The sequence below is a fragment of the Rhea pennata genome, chromosome 3 (genome assembly GCF_028389875.1).
Source record: "Rhea pennata isolate bPtePen1 chromosome 3, bPtePen1.pri, whole genome shotgun sequence".
NCBI lineage: Eukaryota > Metazoa > Chordata > Aves > Rheiformes > Rheidae > Rhea > Rhea pennata.
Genome location: NC_084665.1, coordinates 43115492 through 43139728, shown reverse-complemented (window position 1 = coordinate 43139728; position 24237 = coordinate 43115492). Strand labels below are relative to the sequence as shown.

The 24237-nt window shown below is 36.3% G+C and overlaps 1 protein-coding gene across 1 annotated transcript in view; it reads left to right on the top strand.

Annotated features, from left to right (window-relative positions):
- FMN2 (formin 2) overlaps positions 1-24237 on the top strand; it is a 164249-nt gene that overhangs the window by 37128 nt on the left and 102884 nt on the right. The window contains exons 4-7 of the mRNA XM_062573654.1: positions 1104-1165; positions 17489-18269; positions 18360-19170; positions 20258-20402. Coding sequence (XP_062429638.1) covers positions 1104-1165; positions 17489-18269; positions 18360-19170; positions 20258-20402 — 1799 coding nt within the window. The remainder of the gene's footprint in view (positions 1-1103; positions 1166-17488; positions 18270-18359; positions 19171-20257; positions 20403-24237) is intronic.

Sequence of the window (24237 nt, the reverse complement as noted above, 5' to 3'; positions counted from 1 at the left end):
CCAAAAACAAATACTGGTCGAAAGAGTGATAGTTATTCAACTTTAAAAATTAGAAAGGGAATCCAGTTTGAGGGAATTTCATGCTTTTCACTTTTCAGGGAAAATGCATGGATAAAAGTTCTTACTTGCTTAATCACTGCTATTTTATTTTTCATTGTGACAGCGATGGTTGGTGATCTGTGGTTCTATTTGCAGCTATTAAACTGGGAAAAACATTTTTTTTTCCTCTAAAGATAGTAATTAAGTGAAGGAATACTTAAATAATCATTAGGATTCTCATTAGTTATTTTTGAAGTAGAAAATAATTGAAGGAAGCTATTCTTAGAAGTGAAATATTGCTGTTTATTTTTTTCACTGTAAATGAGTATCGTATGGTCAAAATTCTGAAAATCAAATTCATGCTGATTCTTTGCCCAAATGAAAGGATGGAATCCAATCCAAAGGTGAAGAATTAGTTTTGTGTCTTCAATTTGAATGTTACCAGTTCTAGGAAGCTCTGACTGTACACTTACAAAATATTGGTCCCTTCTCTTCCCCATACCATCCTTTTGTAAGGCTGAGATGCTGGAGATGGGCAACAGTGCAACAAGGATGAAGTTCAAGTTTCATAAAATGTACTTACACTACTAAGCCAAATTGTCCTTCAAGTCCACTTTTAAAATGTGCATTTAGATCTATATCTCTATCTCATAGTAGAGATCTGAAATTTTATATTTGAGTAGAGGAGGGCTGGTGGAGGATGTGGAAAAAACACCAGAACTGCTAACAGTCACCATCCTGTTTATGGATTTTGTTGGCCTTTCATGAACAGATATGGTCTGTACAGTTTAAGGACAGAATACTTTTTAAAGGGATTTTATGGGAAGAACTAGCGTGAGCACTTTCCCTTGACCTTTTGTGGAATGTAGATAATATAGTTATAAGTAACTACTCTTGAATCAGAAATTTTGACAATAACAGGCTTCTTTCAAGTTTATGTGCTATGCTTTTATAATACCATTTAATGCTGAATCGTATTAAATACACTGCAAATTTAGATAAAAATGAGTTAACTCTATCATGTTCAATCTTCATAAAATCTATATTTTTCCTTCCAAATTCAGAGTTGAAATCTACAATCCTAGAAGGAGAGAAACAATGTGTAGATGATGTCCAGCGGCTACAGGTAAGGTTTTTGCAAAAGTATTTTATCTGGTATTTTGTAAAAAGTGGAAAAACAGTACTTCAGTCAGTTTTGCAATAGTTCTTCTGCTTTTGTATAATGAATGTTTAAAATGTTTAAAATGCGAACATTCAGAAGTGTTTTTTATGTTCTAAATTCTGAGTGCAATTCTAATTTCAAAATAGTGATAAGCTCCATAGTGTGGGTTTTTTTTCTTTTTAGATAAAAAGATGCCTGAGATCATTCTCGTAAAATACTATTGTTCAGTTCACTCAGAAGTAACATTTATAACTCCAGAGGTCTGATGGTATTAACTAATATAATAGCAATAGAAGATCTGGTTCCTTATTAATCTACCAAAGTTCAGGTGATAACATGGGCAGAGATTTTTCAGAGAGAGTTAGAACTGATCTCTTTCTTTTCACTCAAGTCAATAGTATTAGGTGACCAGATAAAGGGTGATGTGTGGGACATCAGAGGAGATGTTCAACGTAAATACAGTCTAAATTTATAGTTGAAATATAAGCATTTGTATGATATTCTTCATTAAATATAGTATAATTTGATGGAACTGAGAAATTTCAAATTCCAGTTCCCAAAAGACTTGCCTATTTTCCATGAAAGCTCTCTGAACACAAGTACAGACTTGCAAGCAGATAAGACTGCTAGTAATTGTTTGAGAAGGCATGAAGAGGATGGCAAACTTCTGTTTTCCTTAAAGTTTGATTTGGAACAAGCAGTGGTCAAAAGCTTTGATTTCTCTCTTCTCCTCCCCCTCCCCCCCCTTTTTTTTGTATGTCTCAGGCATCACTACATCAAACATTATCTGATGTTTGATGTTGATGAAACATTATCTGAGAAAATGTTCAGTGATTTGCTTTTAAGAGAGAGAATAAGAAATGCTCACTGAAATGAATGTTACTGATTATCGAAATTACTGATCATTATATAAAATTAAAATTACACAAATTTAATCCTGGTTCAGTCAGGGATATTAAAAGTATGGATGGGGAGAGGAGGTGTTGTGTATGTGTTCTCTTACCAAACAACATTCAAAGACTTCTTCTAGTCAGTTACCCAAGTTCTTCAGTAGTTAAGAACATTTAAAGGCTAGAGCTCATTAATTAAAATAATATCAACCCTCCCGAAGTTGCAATATTTTAAAAAAGAAAGTTAGTAAGAAGTACTGCGTTAATGATGAGAGTATTGTTGTAAAGATAGGTAGATACTGTAGTACAAATGGAAAAATCCTATTTTCTGGGAGACAGGCTAACATATTCAAATAGACTCATGATCTTGAAAAGCATGTTCAACAAACGCAAGCATGAACATCTTTCAAGAGGAGAGGTATGTTTTTAATATTTATATCCTATCACATCACAAGCTTTGTCACAAGCTTGTAACATCATAGTCAGAACTGATCAGTTTCCAATTGACACACACTAATTCTATTCCCAGCGCTTTGAAAACTTAACTACATAAATCTGTATCTCTCCTAATAATTAAATGTCCGTCTCTTCTTCTTTTAGATTCTCATCGAATTGCTCTTCACTTCTGTTTTTACTTTACACAGTACTGTATGTTGTCAAGGTTATGTTGTCAGGATAGGGTGTTTGTTTTGTTTTGTTTTTTCCTTTCTCCCCAGTTCGGCTTTCACCAGTGGAAAGGGGATGTGGATTTGGGTCTATAACACTTACAGAGAATGACATGTGACAAACAGGAGACTTCTGGCTATATGGTTCCACTGAAACAGATTGGACTGTCATTAAGTTTTCTTAACTGGCTTGTAAAACCAGCATATTTTGTTTTCCAATTACTGAATTTTATTTTGTAGTGTTGTTAGAGATGCTGATTCCTCTTGCTCAGTGTTAACTTCTTCTGTCAATAATGTTAGCTTCTTCCATTTGCTACTATTACTCATCAACAGATAGCAAAACAAGGACTTTGTGTGCATGATTGCCTCCTTGACAAAAAAATCATCTTGAGTTCTTGTTCTATTCTGCCTTTATTCTGGTTTATTTTGAAAATGAGAGTGGAAGTTATTTGATATGGGAAACTGTATGTGGAAAAAATGTTTGTGTCCCAACCATTTTTTTACAGTCCCAGTTGTTTTTAACATTTAGAAAGTAGAGTAATCAAACTATCTTTTCTTTCATCAGGTTTGTAGATAAGTCCTTTACTGAAATTGGATCATTCTCGGTATTACTTTTTCTTTTCTTTTTAATGATAAAATGCGATGGAATATTTCTTCTAGAGATCTGGCTCCTTTTTATTTTTTGGCTAGTTTGTCCCTAGTTTTCCTTTCTGAAGAAAGCAAGTGTTGGCTGAAGTGAGCTAACTAGATGATTTTTTTTTCCTTTTAATACTTAGAGAAAAGGAGTCCTAGTGTAAAATTTGAAGCTTTCAGCTAAGTCTACTTACAGTTTCCCTCCCTTTCCTCTCTCTCTCCAGGGACATTTTCCCAGTGGTGTAAAAACAATTGGCAATGGTTAATAATGACATAGAAATAAATGCAAATGTAACGTTGCTGATTATTCATTGCCATTATAATAAATAGTTAGCTAAAAAGCATGCGACACACACAGAGGCTTCATTCCACACTAGCTAGCGACTGAAAGCGCCTTTTCTATTTATCCTTTCCTTCCTTACCCCTATCGTTTATGTGTGACCTTGTGTTCTCTTGAATAATTCCCAAAAGTTTCTAGGACAGCTCTTGTTCAATCCAAAATAGCCTGTTTTTAAAAATAATTAAAAAAAAATGGGAGGGGTCAGGGTGTTTGGTGTTTTTGGATCTAGTAAACAGAGGAAAGATGAGAGGAAATTGAGAGCCATATCAAATCTCAGTTTTGAAATGTTCTGCGTAGATGTCCCAGTATGAACGAAGAAAGCTTAGTTTGGCCAAAGTCCTTTAATTCCTTTAATTAAGAAAGAAGAGAAAAAATGAATGGCCTAATTTAGAGACCCCAGTTTCAAGCCTGATGTTTAGATTTAGATGGTTTGGCAGACACCTAAATTCTGTATCCCCTATACTCTTCATTATTAAAAAAAAAAAAAAAAAAAAAGAGAGAGAGATTTTTTTGATTGCTTGTGATCGGTGCTAACCATTGGGTAGCACACAAATTAAAAAAGAAAGCCCTGATTATATTTGTTTAAGGGTCAGCATCCAGTAGGAATCAATTCTTCCTCATTCCTTTGAAGATGACTGTGATGCTGTTTCAGAAGATGAGGTTTTGCCAGACTGATCCAGTTTTTAGCAGTTCGGTTAAATGATAGTTTGCACTAGGTATTTAATGTATATTTACAGCAGAAAAACTTGCCATCAAAATTCTTGTGCCTTAACATTTCAGGCTTAGTTGTTCATTTTGGTTTGGTTCACCTTGTTTCAACCAATAATCCTTCAATCAAATCATATGTCCTCTTGGAATACGATGTACTTCAATTCATAGTAACCGACAAAAAACTTTGACAGTTCTCAGGCACTAAAGAGAGATTTATGCTGTGTGATCTATTGATGCACTTTCCAACAATATCAACCTTAAATTGTAGAAGACATTTTGCCATATTGAATATACTTTTCATTTTAAAAACATTGTAACTCTGGTTCTTGGAGTATCTCTGCAGAATATTCCTAGCTACAACACTGTTGATACTCCCTCTCTGTGTCAGTCTGGAGGGACTTTTACTGTAGTCTTTAACTGCAAATTGTGATAACTATTTAAGGAAATAATTTAGTGATATTCAAAATGTTCCAGTTTTGACACTTTGTAATACAACCAAGAAAGGTTGTGATATCTTTTAAGATAAATATCACAAGTCTATTTAAAAAATACCCATAAAGCGATGGGGATTAGGATTTGTATTCTCATCGCTATAAAATTCTCAGCTTGACCTTGTCTTTGGGAACATGCATGCTGCTCAAACTTGTCTCTTAAATGAACTTTCAGGGAAAAAAAAGAGCTAAAATTTCATTCTGTATGGATTCTTGCTGTAGGACAACAGGTCTCAAATTATGGGATATGCCTTCTGGAAGGTAAATGTAAGAATTTGTGTGAAATGGTGAAATTATCCCCCCCCCCCCGCCTCCCTCAAAAGATAATAAATTGAAAAAACAGGTAGATTTTTAAAAATCTGTTTTGTGTTTGTGATGTGACTCTCATCAGGCTAGAGGAAAGCTGCAGAAAACACTGGTTAGCAATTTGTTCAACAGAAACTGGAGAAGAATTGGTTTTGGAACTCATAAAGGAAAAGCGCTCAATCTGTGGCTGTGGTTCTTTTTAGACTGCTTCATTCCTTTGCATGTTCTTTCTTGAAATAGTCAGTCAGAAGGACGCAGTTATCTCGGGAATACAAACCACTCCTCTTCCGTCCCTTTGCTACTTGCCAGGATCCTTTTGTAAAGGGGAACAGAAGGCCTGTAGAGGAAATGAACATGTCTTCTGCGAGAGTTCTTTACCCACAGAAGTATGATTGCTAAAGTCTTAGATTTCTGCATTAAAAAAAGAACACGTTTGGGTAAAACAAGGTGTATGTCATGTCCAGTAGGATCCACTAGATGCAATTATCTCGTATTGAGAAAAGAAAGGAATATGAAAGAAGCAAACTTTTTGTAAGTCATCCATATGGATTAAATGATGGTGGATTCTGTACGTTATTTGCAAAGTGAATACTGTAGCTAACTGGTGTTCTCTGTCCTTGCAAATAGAATTGGATATACTATAGAAGAAGCACTCTATCGATGTAAACTTCCTGCGACATCATGCCAAGCAGTGACCTATCTCAGGAAATTAAAAACTTAGAGTTATCTAGAGATATAAACCTTTTTTGCTCTAATCTTGCACACTATAAAGCCATGTTTGCAATATATGATGCAGGAACTTATGATGTAATTGTAGATCCAATATGTAATGTTACAATTGAGTTATCTTACCTTAAACCAAGTGAATATCAGGAATCATATATAGGCAGACTGTGTTTTCTTGTTAGCTTGGAAGTAAAATATATCAGTGATGCATAGAAAGGAAACAAAGCTGTGTAACGCAAGAGGTGATTAGAAACCCAACAACAGTCTTTAGCAGTTCCAACGAATCCAACAATAAAGTACAGAACATTTGCTCAAGCAATAAAGGGAAAACTTAATTTTTGTTGAACGTAAATCCAGGAAATGATTAGTGCAAAACTCTGGTTTTTTTAGATCTTGATGTCACACAATTTCAGTGCAGAAGTTTCAAGCTTGATTGATGAAAATCTGTCTTTGCTGCTTAATATTCTTTAGTTAAAACATGATGCAGTTTTCCAGACTTGATTTTTGATTTAGAAAAATCTAATAAGCACTAATGTATTTTTCATGTTTTACAACTCTAGTATGTAAATGAACTAAACTTCTTTTACGTAAAAGTGATTAAGTGGGATGTTCTCCAAGATAAGATCCTGAGTTCAGGCAACTTGGTTTGTTCTTTCTCCCATATCCTCAGTAGCTGAACTTTGTGATTGATGCACTGGCTTCTGATAGTGTCAGAATTTCTTAGGCCCTGAAGGAAGGGTGAGAACACAAACAGAAATGAAGAAAGAAGTGTTTAGAGAGCCTGAAAGACATCATAAAGGAGGCCTACTCAGCCACTAGATGGCGGTTAAGTATTTTTGAATGGATTATGCCAAGCACTTGTAAGTCGTTCTCAGTGGACTGCTGAAGATGCTTTCCAGAGAAAATATTAACATTTTTTTTTAGCCAGAAAGTGACTATTTTTTTTAATTTAACCTGTAAAAAGTTCTCTTTGTGTTTAATCTGATGAAGATTTAGTAACTGGATCGTCTCTCAAAGCTTTTTTTAAAAAAATGTGCCCTAAGAATAATAACAAAACCCCAAAATAATAAATTTTTAGAAAGTTCTGTTTTGTCCCTGTTGAGTCTATTAAGCCTAAGGGGGACACATTTTGTTGGTAAATAATCTTGAGTTCTGGATGACCATCTCTGTAGGGGTTACTTTAAAGTTTTGCTGTTGTATTGCCATCATTTAAAAAGAGAATTTTATTACTCATTGGATATAGAGGTTCCACCAGAACCTCTGAATCTCGTCCATTTAGGTCTGATAAAAGAGAGAAGGTTATTTCTTAAAAAAAAAAAGAAAAAGTGCATCTGACATCACTTTTCATTCTTAGTCAATTAGTAGACATACACTGAACAGATTACAAAGTAGTCTAATATATTAAGCCTGCATGGTAGCAAAATAAAAGCATTTAATCATTTGAAAGAATATTAGTATTTTATATTGTTTCCAAACTCCCTGATGCTTGGATTGACTTACATTGTTTTGCTTGAAAATAGTGTTTGCTTTTTTCAAAAGGAGTAATACATCAGTATAATTTCCACTGAAGATGACAATAGACATTTTTGCACCCTTAACCTTGGCCACAGTAAGCCTACAGTTTTTGTTTTATTTTAATAATTCTTAATGTTAACTTCAAGATGAAGTTTTATTTGTATGCTCTCTTGAATTGGAAAAGTTCTTTATTCTGTTTTCTCGCTCTGATACGTGGCATGTTACCTCAATTACAGCTCTAAAATAACAGCATAAAAATTACAGTATATGTAGGGCTGAATAGGCACAAGCAAGGCTTAGATATTTGGTCAGATTTCTCAGGAATTTGTCTGGTTATCTCCAAGGATGGATATACAGTAGAGTTAACATATACTTTCCTGCTTTGTGTGGCCAGTAGTAAAATCTAAACAGTAAGGCTTTCTTTGTGATTAATTGCTACATTTCAGATTTGATATTTTCACAGTGGCTTAAAAGGAAAAGGTGTGCTCTAAGAGCTCGTGTATTTCCTGTAAATTAGTTCTAGCTCAAACACGGTTGGTTAAAATGAAGACAAGAAAATTCTGGTCAAGTTGAGGTGATTAAACCAATTTCCAGACTTCTCCACATGAGACTTTCATGTGAATGTGGCAGAGCAGAATATAAATTTTGTATCTAGTGATGATAATAAGCATTTTGCGTTTTCCAGCCATATTTCAGTTTTTGATCTGCTGGCCAAAATTCAATATCTTACCAAAGTCAGCCTATTCAGAAAGCCATGTCATGTTATCAAAATGCTGCCATCATCCCACTTTAAATCCTTCTGCTTGCTTTCTGTTCTTAATATTGCCACCTTAAGCATAGATTGTGTGGTTTGCCTTCTTTCTTCATGACCTATGTTACTGGTTACTGTTTTCCTTTGCAAAGATCTGAGACCTTTGGAAATTACTTTTCCAATTTTGACTATTCTGTCTACTTAGATAAATCTAAGACAGAACTCTCTGTCATTTGGGAGATAACTTCTTTGAAAAGTAGCACCAATTTCAGTTCATTAATAGTGCTTCAACTGTATGCCTGCAAATTCTATGCAATGAAAGTTGATTATAGACTTCCCTTTCTTCCATCCCTGGAAAAACAAGGAGAAACAAGAGTAAAGCTAAGACAGGCTTACTTGATTTTATCAAAATTACTTGATGATACTCAAAATCTTGGAATCAAGTCTCTCATGGTACAGCCAAAGTTCTGAAAAGCTGTTGTATATTGCATGGGTTAGCTCTTCTCCTTATGATACTGGGCACTGTTGAGTGTCTTCTCTCTTGTTCTTTACAACAAACTGACATTTCCCTGAGCAAATAGCAGATAGAAACGCATGATATGCATGCACTTATGCCAGCAGAATTCAAAATGCAGTTTAAAATTGTATTTTTTTCCTCCACTCTTTCACTCCTGAAAATGGGTAAATTGAGTGTGTTGATATTATTTATACATTCCTGGTCAGAGCAAAACACATGCTATTGTTATATGTACTAATTGATAAACTAAGAATTGCTTTCTTAAATTCTCTAAAACTGAAATTCAGCTCCTTGCCTCCCTTGCTGCCCCAAGTGCTTTAAAGCAGAAGTTTGGTTATTTGCATGTGAAGTTCCTCTCACCTGTTGAAAAGAAATAAAAACAAAGAGAGCTTTTGTATATTCAATGTTGCCATACTATACTAAATAAAATATTTGAAATACTATAGCATATATCTATCTTTAAAACTACTCAAAAGATAGCCACTGAAGTAGTATTTGAACTGAAGAGAACAGATGAAGAAATTTTCTTAAGAAATACAAGAGAGCAGCATTAAAAATTATGAATGTGTACATATAAAAATATAAATTCATAAAACATATCTTCAATTCGGGTCAGTGAAAGAAAATTTCCTGAGACATTCCTTGCAGGACAACCTGGTCTCTTTTGTCAAGTTGGCTTAACCAATCTGAGAGACGTGATCCAGTCAAAAGTGGGTCATGATCTAAAAATAAAATACTTCTATTGCAACTCTCAGTATTAAAAATCAGATGCTACTTTACAGTGGTTTAGATGGTGAGAATTTCTACTGGACCTTGTGTGTAGAAATGAGATCAGATTTTTTTTTTAAGACTCGTTTTTATTGGTCTTAAAGTATGTACTTCAGTCTGGGTATTTCTACGTTATTTTTAAACAAAATGTAATCATGATATGTTGCTGTAACTGAGTTAGAATTGAAAAGTAAAGTCAATAAGAATGATACTATGCGTGTCTAGTCTTCGGATATGAAGACAGACTAGCCATTTTAACTTCACTTTACAATCAGATTAGGAATTAATTATCATTAATTTCTTTAATTAAAATTTTCGTAAGTAACACCAGTGAGATCACTTTGGTTGCTTTTACTTTTTCCAAATATTTTAAATACATATTTGTCATTTTTATTTGCTTTTCAGAGCCAGTGGATATATCGAAGGCCCAAAAGTACAGATAAGAACTAACTTGCAGATTGCTGTATATCAGTTACTTCCTGTTTTGAGTATTCATCTTAGGAGAATTATTTTTTCTAATGCCCTTTTTCACTTAACATCCCAAAACATACAAGTCATCTTCAATGATTTGATTTGTCATTGATTTTATTTAACTTTCTTTCACCAAAATGATGCATCTTTACTTCTAGTAGAGCCTTCCTACTTTGAAAGAGTTAGAGAAGGTGACTCCAGCCCCCAGCCTTCAGCATATTGATGGGCACGCTTGTAAAGATTGATTCCATTTCCCCAAACTTCTGCTGTGAGTAGGAGACGTGTATTTCAGGGCAGTGAAGACTATTTATCCCTCACTATCGTAATAAGATTTGATCTTATTATGGGTAATTTTTTTGCTGCTTGTTCCCTGCTGGAAGCCCTGAAACAAAAGCAACATGTGAACCTCCCATTTTGTGGTCTGGCTGAACTTTAGATGGAAAAGGCAAGCGCTCTGTAGAAGTATCAAATGCCAGATGGTTGCTTATCAGGATGTAGGAAAGTTCACCTGGAAAATCATTGTCTTTTTTTGCTATCCGGTAGTATCAGGATAAAAAATGAAAGCTGTTCAGAATGCTCCAAATCTAGATTACATTATTGTTCTCGTTTGGGGCAATAGAATTCTAACTGTTATTTCTAACATTAAAAACTAGTATAGCTTCTGTAGACAAAACAAAAAGAAATAACAATAGAATGAGGTAGTTTACACGGCGCTTACCTCCCAGCGTGCTGGTCCACCACGGGCTGAACCAAAAATCAAGAAAAGGCCTGGTCTGAAGTAAGATCAGCTCCTTTCTGCAGTATGTTAATGTAGTAATTTTCCAGGTATGCCAGATTTTTGTTTCGTATTTTAACAGAATGAAATGAGGTGATCTCCTTGGCCTGAATACATAGAAAAACCTGCCCAAACCTTTTAGACTTTCAGTTCAAATACTTTAGACCAAATGTAGGGAGTAGAAGAAAGGAAGTGATAATGTCACATGACAGGCATTCCAATAAGCGGTTTAAATGTCAGGTATAAAGTAAATTCATAACATTTTTTTTATCCCAACTTTTAAATAAATGCTTGACTCTTTAGCTACCTGCTGCTTTATCAGGCTACTGGCATAGGTAGCTAAGTTTCAATTAAATCTTTGCTGAAAGATTTGAGAATGGCAGTCATGTGATCTTCAACAGAGACAGAAGAAATAGGCAGAGCAAGATTGTAGTCAGAACTACTAAAGATGAACCTCTTTTTTTACCTCTCGTTTCGTTTATGTATTTTACTGCTTTATGCTGTGGTGGCTGACAGGAAGTTTCTGGGTTAAATGAAGCTATCTGGAATCTTTTTGAAGCCATTTTAAAGTACTGCTGTACTAATTCATGCTTCTCTAATAATGACTTCAAATATGCTGGAAGGGAAACATTCAAAATTTGTTTTCTATAAATCATGTCTAAACACTTTCTCACCAGCTGGATTACAAAAATACTACTTGTACAGTCTAAAAGTAGTACTACATAAGTGGAAAATAGTTATACTTAGTTATGCTTCTGTGTAGCTCCTAGGATGGTCAGTGGTTTTACAAGGTTTTCTTTTATATTGTATTGTCTCTTCTCTACAAAATCTCTTTTGAGGTTTCTGTTGCAGCATAGTTTAGTAATAACCTAAGGTCATATTTCACTTCAGTTAAGAACCTTTATGATTTTAGAGAAGACTCTACAAATTTTCAGTCTCTGGACATCAAGTTTTCTGACCAAAATGGGGATTGTGATGAACTGAGGTCTTATTTTCTGAAATGTGCTTAGCCTAGAGATAAGGAATTCAAACAACAGTTTTGAAACAGAAACTTTAAAAAGCTGAGTGTGAACAAAAATGTTTTCTTATGACCTCCAGCTTCAGAAGTTAGCTCTCGTAATGCATTCGTCTTTGTTCAAAAGCCTGCGCTGCCTGCTGATCGTATGTTTGTTTAGTTGAATTTGAATTGTAACAATTAGATTTCTAATGTAATGCTTTTTGTCATCGATAGTAGGTTTGATGAAACCTCTTAGCTGATCAGACACATTTTAGCCTTAGTTAGGCACATTTCATAACCCCCAGACAGAATGCAGCAGAAGAGAGAGTGGAGATTTCAAATTTGAATTGCAGCTCATAAACAGCACTTACAAGGCTCCTCCAATGTAACAAAGGCTATCAAAATACCTTGGCATAGTAGGAGCTAAAGATTCCCAGTGCCAGCACAGCGCAGGCTGGTGCAATTCTTATGCTGCAGTGTCACTGTGCAAGAGATCAGCTCATATCACCAAATAAAGTTTATCAGTTTAGGCAAAGCAGAGCTCTATACTGCTTCTATTCTAGGGCTTGTTTGTTTAGTGCTAGCTTGTGAAGCTGTGCATTGTATTTCCACGTGGCTGTAGTAAAACACATGGAGCATAGCTTATGCTATTTGAAAACGTACACCCTTTGCCCCCATACACACACTTTTGATATAATAAAAGCTTCTCGAAAGAGAATTGACCTGGTAGTTCGAGGAACAAAACAGTATCCAATACTAATCCCACTCCTTCAGCAATTTTTCATGAAGCCCTAGGCAAGTTGGCCAGATTCTGACTCAACCTCTATTACTATAAAACTAAATGTTCCAATGTGCTTTGTAGTTTAAGTGAAATGTGAAAAATAATTAAATGCTATTTTGTTAAGTTCTTAATGCAAATCAAGTGTTCATCAACACTTCCTATTTGACAATATCTGTAGCATTGGAAATGCTTGCTAAAATGTTGTAGTTCCTTTTTTTTTTTTTTTTTTTTTTTTTTTTTTTTTTTTTTTTTTTTTTTTTTTTTTTTTTTTTTTAGCTCGATTTGTGGTCATAAGAAGTAGCTTTGAAAATAAGTTAGAGAGGAATCTGAAGAGTTACCGCATTTTTCTGACTGAAAGGATTAAAATTCTTGCAGTGATACTACTTTGTGCCAGCATAAATTCTCAAGGTTTTTTTTTTTGTTTGTTTGTTTGTTTGTTTGTTTTTCCACTTTGCCTGGAAAGGAAGTTTTTATCAACAAAATGGTTGGAAAGGGTACCCTTCCAAGTAACTGAACACTGCTAGTACCAGGTGTTGCTGTATTGGAGGACCTGAGGGGTCTTTATTTTCTGTCTGAGTTTTGTTTATGTGTGTGCTTCCATTTTATGTATATATTTGCAATCAGGTAGCAGCACAGGCTCTCATTTATGAGTTGTACTGTAAAGGAACTCATAGGTTAATGTTTTGGAGGGAGAAAAATAAACAAAACAAACCCAAAATTATGGGCCTATCATCTAAATATGAATTCCACCCGGAGAGGAAACTTCATGATGGTAAGTGACAAACTGTTGGAAATGATCAAATTGCTGATGCTATTGGCTTATAATAGTAAGAGACATTAACTTATAAAAATAAACTATCATCTGTCTTTATTAAATTTTCCAAAATTACCTTTAAGAACAGTCATTCTATTTATTTTCAGAAGACAAAGACGTATTATTACTGTTCATAAAGTATGTAAGTAAATGCAAGTTGATACGTGTATTTTGGCTAGGGCTAAGTTTTGCAGATGTGTGCTCTTTTTCTACCTGGAAATTTAGTCATGGAAGGATCTGTAGGCTTCAGACACTTGTCTGAGAAACTAGGACATCAGACAGACTTGGAGGAGATCGCAGCAGTCTGTTCTAGATGTTTGAAGATCCTGGGCATGTTCTTTCTTTGCCTACATAGATCAGCTATGTGCTGGACATCTAATGTGTGTATGTGGTAAACATGGCAAAGTTTGAATGAGCTGGATGTACTGTACAGGCATTTTGTATGTGTGCATCCCCCATGTCGTAAAGCCAGTATTCTTGAATGTATCTGATACTGTACGTACGCAGGTCTATCAATGCAACACAGATACAGCCAGCAGTCCCAGATGCATCCAGCTTACTGCACATGGAATGCATGCAACTTGTTTGAGAAATGCTGATCACCATTCTATAATAATACACCTTTGGATCTTTTTTTCCTATCAACTCTCAAACTGAAGTCACCCAGCTAAAGTAAGGGTTATGCTTCCACATTTCTTTCTTTCTTTCCAGAAAGAAGACTGTTCCACAATACCTGGGTCCTGGGTAAGAACTCTAGGCAAGACAGAGTTCCCTCATGTCTCTTTTAAACCCTGTAGGCTTCTGCTGTGAAATTGTCCTTTGGATTAAAACTAATCCTTCTTTTCCTATATGTGTGTGTGTGTGTGTGTGTATGCATAAAAAAAAATTCTAAGTGGATCTTCTAGTTCTTGGGAACAACTTTTGACCATCTTTTACATGTATAGAAAATGATGTCTTCCTTTGCTTGCTTTTCTGAGAAAAATGTCTAATTTTCATGTCTGATCAGCCGTATTCTTTTTTCTTCCATCCATCCATCCATCCATCTGTCCTTCTGTCTATACATCCTTCTTTAAGGGTAGTAGAAACTTTCTGTGGCTTATGTTTGATACAGACCTTTCTGATTCGGGGAAAGACCTCAAACTTCTTATTGGGGAAGAGGCGGAAATCTAATCTAATGAGACTTTAGGCTGAGGGCATCTTAAAAGGCAAAATGAAAAATATCTCAATTTATCTGAAATAATTACTGAAACATATAAATACTGCCCACTCCCCCCCCCCCCAATAAATTTAAAGCATGCAAGCAAGTTCCTCTGGATAAATATCTCAACATTCAGCGCAAAGCTTCATCTGTTCATAATGTATTGTCACTGAAAAAAAGGATAGATTGGTAATTCTTAGGTAACAACACAATAGCAAATTTATCATCTTGTCTGAAATTATGCAAAGTCATATCTGAAGGACAGCAGAAATATAGTCTCTTAGGGCATGGAGCAAAAGGTTACTTTCATTCATCAGGACATTTTTGTTTATTCTCTGCAATTTCTTAATCATGTCACTTGTTTGCCCATTTATTTAAATTTTTAAAATACTTCTTCTCTTGTAATAAGTTTAATGGTCTGCAGGGTGAATTCTCATGTATAACATTGAATTCTAGGTTTTTCCTGTAGTTCAGGTAGAATTTCAAGATTCAAGAATTACCTTTTGTTCTTGTGTAAAATTGAATCCAATCTCCTGAATAAACGAATTTTTAAAGCAGTGAACTGTTCTTCTGAGATCAGCCGTCGTGAAGGTAAATCTCTTTGGAGCCATTTAATATTGTGTCTAATTCTGTTGACTTCAGTTTGTTTGTGGCAGGAATTAACCTTCCAATTCAGATAGAACTGGGAAGCTATAACTTCCATAAAGCATGTGGTAAATTGTTCTTTTAATGTAAAAAGGGAGCTTAGGAAGGTTACAGTCTTGGAAAATTGCATTTCTTCTTGAATAACTGAAGACTGACTTGTGGGCTTAATAATCTTAGGAGCACGTTTGCTTTGCTATTGTTGGCCTTTTGAAGTATCGTTAGGCCTTATATTATTGTATTTGCAGAAGACTGGTGGAGGAGCTGAACTTTACATGAGGGATCTAATGCTAAGTATTAAACGTTTGAATTTTTAATGAACTTATTCAGCAATACTATTGCTACTACAAGGTACTGAGTTGTTACAGGAAGCCGAGTGCATTGACTAAAAGCAGCATGAATAGTCTGTAATGGAAGCATCTTTTTCAGTCATTTTTTTTTTTACTTGTTATACTGTAATATTGTTTGTTAGTAAGTCTTTGTTCAGTCCTTCACCACTCATCCAAACCCTTTTTTAAGGTTCCTCCCTCTAACTGGTTTACATTCCTCTTCAGAGTTTGGTACAGAGACCTATACGTTTTTAGGGAGACCTACTTGTAATCCGTAACTTTGGTTTCATATTGCCATTCCAGAAAGTTCAGACAATGCAGAAGGCTGTAAATTTTGATGAGAGTGTTTCAAAAACAAGCAACCGGTTTGCATGTAGGAATTACTATTTTACTTCTGGAATTGTTTTGGAAAGCTGGAAAACTCTAAGATGAAGATGAAATTGAAATGTTATGCTTGAAAATCAGTTCTGTGTAGGAACAATTTTGTAAGTATTAATGAACATATATTTTATTAATAGTTCTCAGCTGGAAGTTATGAGTTCATTTTCCAGAAGAAAAATTGACTTTTAAAAGTTTTATGTGTCAAAGGGTGAGACAGAAACGATCATCTTCATGATACAAACCAAGGCAATTAGTATTAATCAGATACTGTGTGTTTCTTTGGAGGTTTCTTTACAAAGCTTGGAATCTTTCAAATATTCATATTTTACATATGAAGAAAGTCTACAATCTCATCTGTGAATTTTATCATTTTATAAGAGAAAACAGAAAGGCACAATGGTTGTGACGTTGTGTCATAACCACTTGGGAAACCTGTTTCATGGTAAAGAATTCTTATAAATGCTCAAAGTGGTGATATTGGTGACCACAATTCTAAATTAAAAAAAAAATCATTAAAAAGTGAATGCATGTAAGAATAAAAAAAAGTTCAACTTAGGCAAGTTCTTTATTGAAAGACTTTGTGTTATAAGGTCATGTCTGCTCTGTCTCCTGCTCAGCTCTCCTGAGTAAGTGCAAATGGCTATTCTTGGACTACGTGGTTTCCCTTAGTACCGTCTGATAAACCACATACCCATTACACTGAGTACAGTTTGGTACTGATAGTTACTTAGGAATGTAGGAATTCCTGTGCTGTCTAAGACTAATGTTTTTTCTATTCATTCTGCATCAGGGAGGATCAGATGCTTCAGAAAAAAATATATATGAAAAAATGTGAAAATTGCCTAATTACAGAATAACCATCCCACAAAGGAAGCTTTTCTAATACTACTCACTCAGTTTGTCAATTGTTGAGGAGTTTCAGATCTTAGGTGGAAGGGAAGTTCTCTTTTTCTGTCTTATTTCTTTCCTTCCCAAGTGTGTTGGCTGGAGAAAAGCATTCTCTGTTCTGAGGCTAGCTGTTTTAAAAAAGTGAGCATTCATAATATTCTGCTTTTGTAATCTGTATTGTATTAAGGCATGTATTGAAATCTAGCTTTCAACAGTATGCCAAGCTGTTATGCATAATGCATCATTCTGAAGAAACATTTAACATATTTTCAGTTAAAAAATTTGAATTAATGCAGTGTCCTTCCTGCCTCCGTATCAGCACATCCATGTGTGCACGCTCACAAACACACATGCTTTTGTGGTAGTTGTATTCAGTGGTTGATTGTTTTCTTGATCAGTGTGTTTGGAGGGAAAGAGAGGTTTTTGCTAATTTTTGGTTTTGACAAAAGATAATCACAGACCAAAGAGTGCTCACATTGAGGAAAGTAGTTCAATACTGAAGTAAGTCATTTTCCTAAAGTCTCTTCTTCCATTGTAAGATACAGCTAGCCAAAATAATATCTCTGTTTTTAAAGGCTTGTTGTAACTGTCTTTCTGAACATATGGAATACCAATATCCTTGATCTAAGTTTTATTTTTTAATATAGTAACAAATATTATCTGTTTTGTGATTATTATATTTTTATTATTATTTTAAGGATGATTTTGAGGTTAAATCTGAGGAGCATGCCAATGTCATCCAACAGCTTGAGCAAACTATTGAGGATCTGAGGACCAAAATTGCAGAACTAGAGAAACAATTCCCTGCTACAGAAGTACAGATCGCAGCGAGGGAACAGGAAAATGAGCACAGACACTCGGTCTGCAAGGAACTCAGTATTGTGACTCTTCAAACAAACAGAGAGGAGGTTGTATTCAGAACTGTGTCACAAGCAAGGTCTGTACAAACATCACCAACAGAAGATTATTTAACACACACAATGCCTTCAGCCAATGCACTGCCACAGCCACCCTCACCACCATGCTTGGAAGGGGGCAAAAGTGAAGGGCCGACTCAGCAATTGCCAACTCTGGAACTACAGCCCACGTTTTGTTCTGAAATCTCCTTAATTTTGTCACCGAAACTAATCTCAGTGCCGCTGGATGCAAGCCAGTCGGTACAAAGTACACCACAGTCACCTCTTCCAGAACCCAAAGTTAATTTGTCCCTTGCATTTGAAGGAGAGACTGGATTGCCAGCTCCCCAGCAGCCTCTAAGTATTGGCAATGTGACTTGTATTGAATGTTCCCTGTCTGTGCCACCAGAACCCTCTTACTGCATTCTCCCATCACTTCCAGCCCCCAGCCTGGCTCCACTTGCACCCTTGCCTGGAGGACCACCCCCACCACCCCTGCCCAGTTCAGGACTCCCTCCAGCAGTGCCACACCTAGACCATTCTTTGCCCAGCATCCTGATGCCTCCTCCTCCACCTTCGCCAGGTGAGGAGATATGGATGCTGCCTCCAGCCCCGCCTCTTCCAGGTGCTGGAGTCCCAACACCACCTCCACCACCACTTCTGCCCAGTGGAGGTATCCCACCCCCACCACCACCTTTACCTGGGGCCAGTGTCCCTCCGCCACTTCCCCCTTTACCTGGCCTGGGAGTGCCACCCCCACCCACAGCACTACCTCTGCCTGGAGCAGGAGTGCCACCAGTTCTCCAGCCTGTACCTGGAGAGGGCATTCCCCCCTCTCTCCCTCCTCCTCCACCCCCCCTGCCTGGTGCCGGTGTCCCCCTTCCTCCTCCACCACCCCCCCTGCCTGGTGCCGGTGTCCCCCTTCCTCCTCCACCACCCCCTCTGCCTGGTGCCGGTGTCCCCCTTCCTCCTCCACCACCCCCCCTGCCTGGTGCCGGTGTCCCCCTTCCTCCTCCACCACCCCCCCTGCCTGGTGCCGGTGTCCCCCTTCCTCCTCCACCACCCCCTCTGCCTGGTGCCGGTGTCCCCCTTCCTCCTCCACCACCCCCCCTGCCTGGTGCCGGTGTCCCCCTTCCTCCTCCACCACCCCCCCTGCCTGGTGCCGGTGTCCCCCTTCCTCCTCCACCACCCCCCCTGCCTGGTGCCGGTGTCCCCCTTCCTCCTCCACCACCTCTGCCTGGCCTGGGAATGCCACCATCAGTCCCACCGCCTTTGCCTGGAGCTGCACCACCCCCTCCATCACTAGCTCAGAGTAGCACCTATCCAGCAGTCCCACAAGTCTGTGGGTTTCTTCCTCCTCCATTACCATCTGGTTTATTTGCGATGGGGATCAATCAGGAGAAAGGGAGCAGGAAACATGTGATAGAGCCTTCTCGACCAATGAAACCTCTTTATTGGACAAGAATTCAGCTCCACAGTAAAAGGTAAATTATATAGTAGCAGAGAGAGTGTGGTTTTCACTTTGTGTCTGTCCTGATAGTGTAGTATGTTATTAGCAAAAGACTTTATTTCTTACTGCATGAACCTTTGGAAGAGACTCAGTGAGCGCAGAATTTTATTTGTAGTTTTCTATTTAAATAGGGTATCTGCTCTATTTAAAGCACAGAAACTGAATGAGTAACCTTATTTACACATGAAAGCTCTTTGGAGGTTTTCAGCTGTTCTTAAAGGCTGCACATCATGTGTTAATCAGAAATCCCAGTGTAATTATATGCCATTAAGTATTGTGTGAATTCATTTTTAAATGTCACACTTGTGCTTCCCACCACCACCCCCCCCCCCACCTCCAAGGTATCTAGATTTGGTCGGTCTCTCTCTCTCTGGAGTAGCTTGCAAGTTTTGGGGGTCTTTTCTGTTTAGATGAAAGTATGCTGAACACACTTATCTTCCTCTTCCGTTGTCCAGTGACCTAGAAATCCTTTTTTCTGCACCTCATGCATTCAGCAGCTAGATTGAAATTGTAATTTATCTGCATGGTGGCACTAGGCTGTTCCTTTAGCACTTACTGGCTGACATGTCTCTGGGATACTTGGGTGTGGTTGTTGATGCTTATTTTTGTTCATAAAATGTCACAGTTGCTCACAGAAGGATGTTTCTGTATGTTTTCTTTGTTTCTCAGTCCTGCTTGTCCAGCCCTTCTACTTTGTTATTTAATGATGGATTATTTCTTTCTTTCAAGTTTTTCTTGCCACTGTCATATGAGTACTCTGCAGATAACTGTCCATTTCTATACCTCTTTGTGTGCATGTATGTTTTATAGACTATATACAGCCTGTTTATACTCCTCTGTATGTAAAGTAGGTGAATATAAATGAGTCTGATCATTAGTGTATGTGAACAACCAAGCAAACAAGAAAGTACAGGAGAAAATCAACAGTATGTCTTATCAAAATACTGCTAGTAAAAGTTAGGCAATCACTTGTAAATTGCTGCTATTTTATTCTCTTTATTCCACCATTTATGACTATTTAGTTTGACATTGCCCTACATAGGTCTTTTGCTTAACTTTAGAGATTCTAGTGCTTCACTTGTGTGGGAAAAAATTGAAGAACCTTCCATAGATTATCATGAATTTGAAGAACTGTTTTCTAAAACAGCTGTTAAAGAGAGGAAGAAACCCATTTCGGACACCATAACAAAAACAAAGACTAAACAAGTGAGTACTCATTTAATTTCAGATCTTTTCTAGGCTGATATTTACATAAAGACAGATTTTTGCATGCGGTTGAGATGAATTAGCCTGGTGTGGAATTGTTACTATACGTATATATACGTATGTATAAAATGTACTATGCAGAAATACAAGAAAATAAGAGAATGTAGGATGGGTTTCAGAGCCAGATGTTACAGTGTTTCTTTTTTTTTTTTTTTTTTTCTTTTTAACTACTTTTCAGTTGTGTATTCCTCAAAAAATCTTTTTTTTTAATCCACTTTAAAATTTGCCGGAGGTTTAAAAATACATATACTAGTGGGTACAAACATCATGCTTTTGATGCTGACTGCATGTGTGCAATAAGCAGTATATAAAGCATTGTGAGAAATTTTGTAAAGTAAATACTGAAAGAGACAGGTATAAATTATGATAATTTCCCAGAAAAACAGCATTTAAGAATCTATCTTCTAATGTTATATCAATTGATATGAGTTCTGAGTTTTTATTATGTTTATGTATAGTGAATATGAAGTTTAAGCATACAAAAAATAAATAGCGCAGTTGGGAAAACCCTATATTAAACAAGCACATGTCTTGAAATGGGAAGAGAGTATAATAAAAATAGGAAGCGTGTATTAAATGTTGAATCTAAACCTTTTGAGGGAAAAGAATTGAATCTGAATATTAATATGACTAGATGGAGACCTCTGATCTTGGTATCCATGTGAAAATCAGATTATTACTGTGGTGATATGATAGATGGTAGAGTTCTCATAATTCAACTTCCAGGCTATAGAGAAGAATGTTTGCATGTAGAATCCTAACCAGTAGTTAAAATTTTTATTTTTTTGTCTAATCTTCATTTTTCTATACTCAAATCAAGATTAGGATATTCTTTCTATCATTTTGTAGTATAGATGATAACAAATTTTCCCAAATCAAAAATATAGTGGAAGTCTTCAGAATCCCCATGCAGTAGATCTGATGTTTGAGTATGAGCTTTACACCCAGGAATTCTGAAGAAATCTTTTTCCTCCACTTGATTGATTTTTTGGTCGGCAATGCAAACGTGCAGGCTGTGCCAGCAACCAGGTGCACGCAGCAGAACTGGTAGTGAAGTTAGGCTTTTTCTCCCATCTGGATGGGGGAGAAGTACGGTGTGTGGCATATCCCTGTATGCTGCACTGTGTCATACTAGTTGGGATGGGAGGAAAGGTAGCAGTGTACCGCCTCTTCCTCACTGTACTGCAACAGATTTGTGAAGTACAAGACCTTTGCTTTTCTTCCCTCCTTCTACAAAAAGCCTGTCTTTATGGTTATCCTTCACTGAAATAATATGATAGCTCTTTAAGTAAACAAAGGAGAGCAAAATTGTACCTGCTGCTTTGCTTGTGAACTGTCCATTCACATTTTATGAGGTTTCATGATACAAATCTCTGGACATGATAGAAATTATGACTCTCTAATTTTTTGGCATAAACAGTGGTTAACTAAAAACAGATAGCGATTGTGAATAAACATTAGAAGCAGATTTTAATATTAGCAGTATTTATTTTTTCTTGAAATGACAAAGAAATCTCTTTTCAATAAATAAATAAAACTAGATAAAAGTAAAAGAAGATGGCTGATCCTAACTGTTTTTTTGAAAAGAACAAGTTGTTTGTCACAGAAATTTCCACACACAGATTTAAGGCAATCTAAGTAGGTGCCATAATTTAGAACAAACATTCCTGTGGGCCACCTAAATTGACATAAGAGAACCTCTTGTGTTTTTCTCGTGCTCCATTTATCAAATAAACATACTGCTCTCCAAAACAGAGAGAAATTGCCTAATGGAGAGGTCTAATTTGTTAGTGTGTGTTGGGGGGGGGGGGGGGGGAAGACCAGCCAAACGGATAACCAGCTGTGTTGTTTATAGTACAAAAAGGCAACACAGGCTTTCATTAGAACTACGGTTTGAACTAGGGTTTGTTGCAGATGTCAAGCTAAGTGTTTGTGTTTATGAACAGAATTTGGGCTCTTCTTAACGTTAACATGAGCAAATTAAAGCAGGACAGCTTCAAAAATACATTCTACATATCCGCTCTCAGTAGTATTGGAATGCAGGCCTTCATTTTTGAAATTCTCTTCATTTATACCACAGTAAACACTTGGATAATAAAGTCCATCCATCTTTAGCAGAAGAAACAGTTATTTTGAGAAAGTATGGCTGTAATTCCACAAGTATGTTTTTATAGGAAGCACCAAGTGCTATTTAAGTGGTTACTGACTTACATGGATTCTATGATAGTTATGGGTGTTGTAAAGATCTTACAAATGGTGTTTCTGTAGTAATTTTTATGGGGATATGTTATGCAAAGCAGATGTGCTCTGTCACCTGTTGAGCTCCAGAAGAGCATTGTATAGAATACAACCAGGATGTGCAAAGCTTCCTGGACTTATTTCCAGAAAAGTTTTAGTTTGGCGATTGCTTTTCCTTCTTACTTTTGGGAACATGTATGCTGAGCGGATGTATTGTTAGTATGTGTTGGATATAAGATACTAGCTACACTGGAAATAATTGTGAAGAAAAATTTCCCAGATAACTTTCAAATGCATAAAATATTTGGTGTACTATGTAAACATCTGATTTTAATGAAACAGACTGTTTTTGTTAGCTGAAATAAAAATATATTTACAAAGGAGGCCAGATCAGGGAAAAAAAACATTTTTGCTAATCTGAACAAAGATTTGATAGTTTTGGGGTGATATAGTTGATGAAAAATTACTTTTGGAGTAACTACTATTCTGCACACATCACTATTTATGCTACATGCCATTATGTTTTCTTTGTGTCTAAATATATAAATATATATTTGTATGACATAAGTATTTGTATATGGTACCCCTTTTTCAAGTCATACAATATTATCTATATAGTTGCTTTATTAAGTTAGTTAATTTCACCATACACATATATTATTTCCAAGTTTTTTTCTTACTGTGATCAACTGCAAATAATTTAAGAATATATATATCTATAAATTCAGAGGCTGACAATATTAAATCAGTAATTCTTCAAAAAAATTGAATGTTACACTTAGCACTGAATGAAGGCTACACAACAATTCATTGTAGAACTTTAAAAATAGCATAAAAAATGAAATGGTAATATTCCTTTGTGAATGCAGCTGATTATTATTGTCTCACATTTGGTGCTGTAACAAAAAGCTTATTTTACTCTGATAATACATAGAAGTCAAATTCTCAGTTGCTGTAAATGTGTGCAGGCTCACTCAGTGAGAATATCTGTTTAATGCTCAGAGAGACCTGGTGGTACAGCTATTGCTACCTAGTAAAGTTGTCTGGCTTTTATTATAAGTCACTGTTCTTATAATTTTGCCAAAAGTTAGTCCTTTAGGCTCCTTTCTTCTTTTGTCCTTCCTCCCCCCCCCCCCCCCCACACACACACATTGGGTATCTCCTTCATTTTGCTGAAGTTAAAAAAGAAAGCTAAGTCTGTTTTTGCTCATGTCCACATAGTTTCAAACAGAGACTTGAAATATGGAAAAAATATATCAGATATGTGTCTTTAGTTGTATAAATCTTTCCTTAAATTTGGCCACTCTACAAGCTATTTTAAAACTCAGTTCACATTGCTCAGGAGGGACTTTAGGTATAATTCTGAAAATTTTTCCTAACCTTGTACTGGCAGGTTGGAAAATAAAGACCAAGAGGAGAGAGGCAAAGGAAGACTAAGATGAATAACTGAGGAGGGAGTGAAGAACTGAGGAGATCAGAGAAATGGGAATATAGAACATAATAGGTCTGATTCCGTTTTACCTCTCATTCTGTCTGA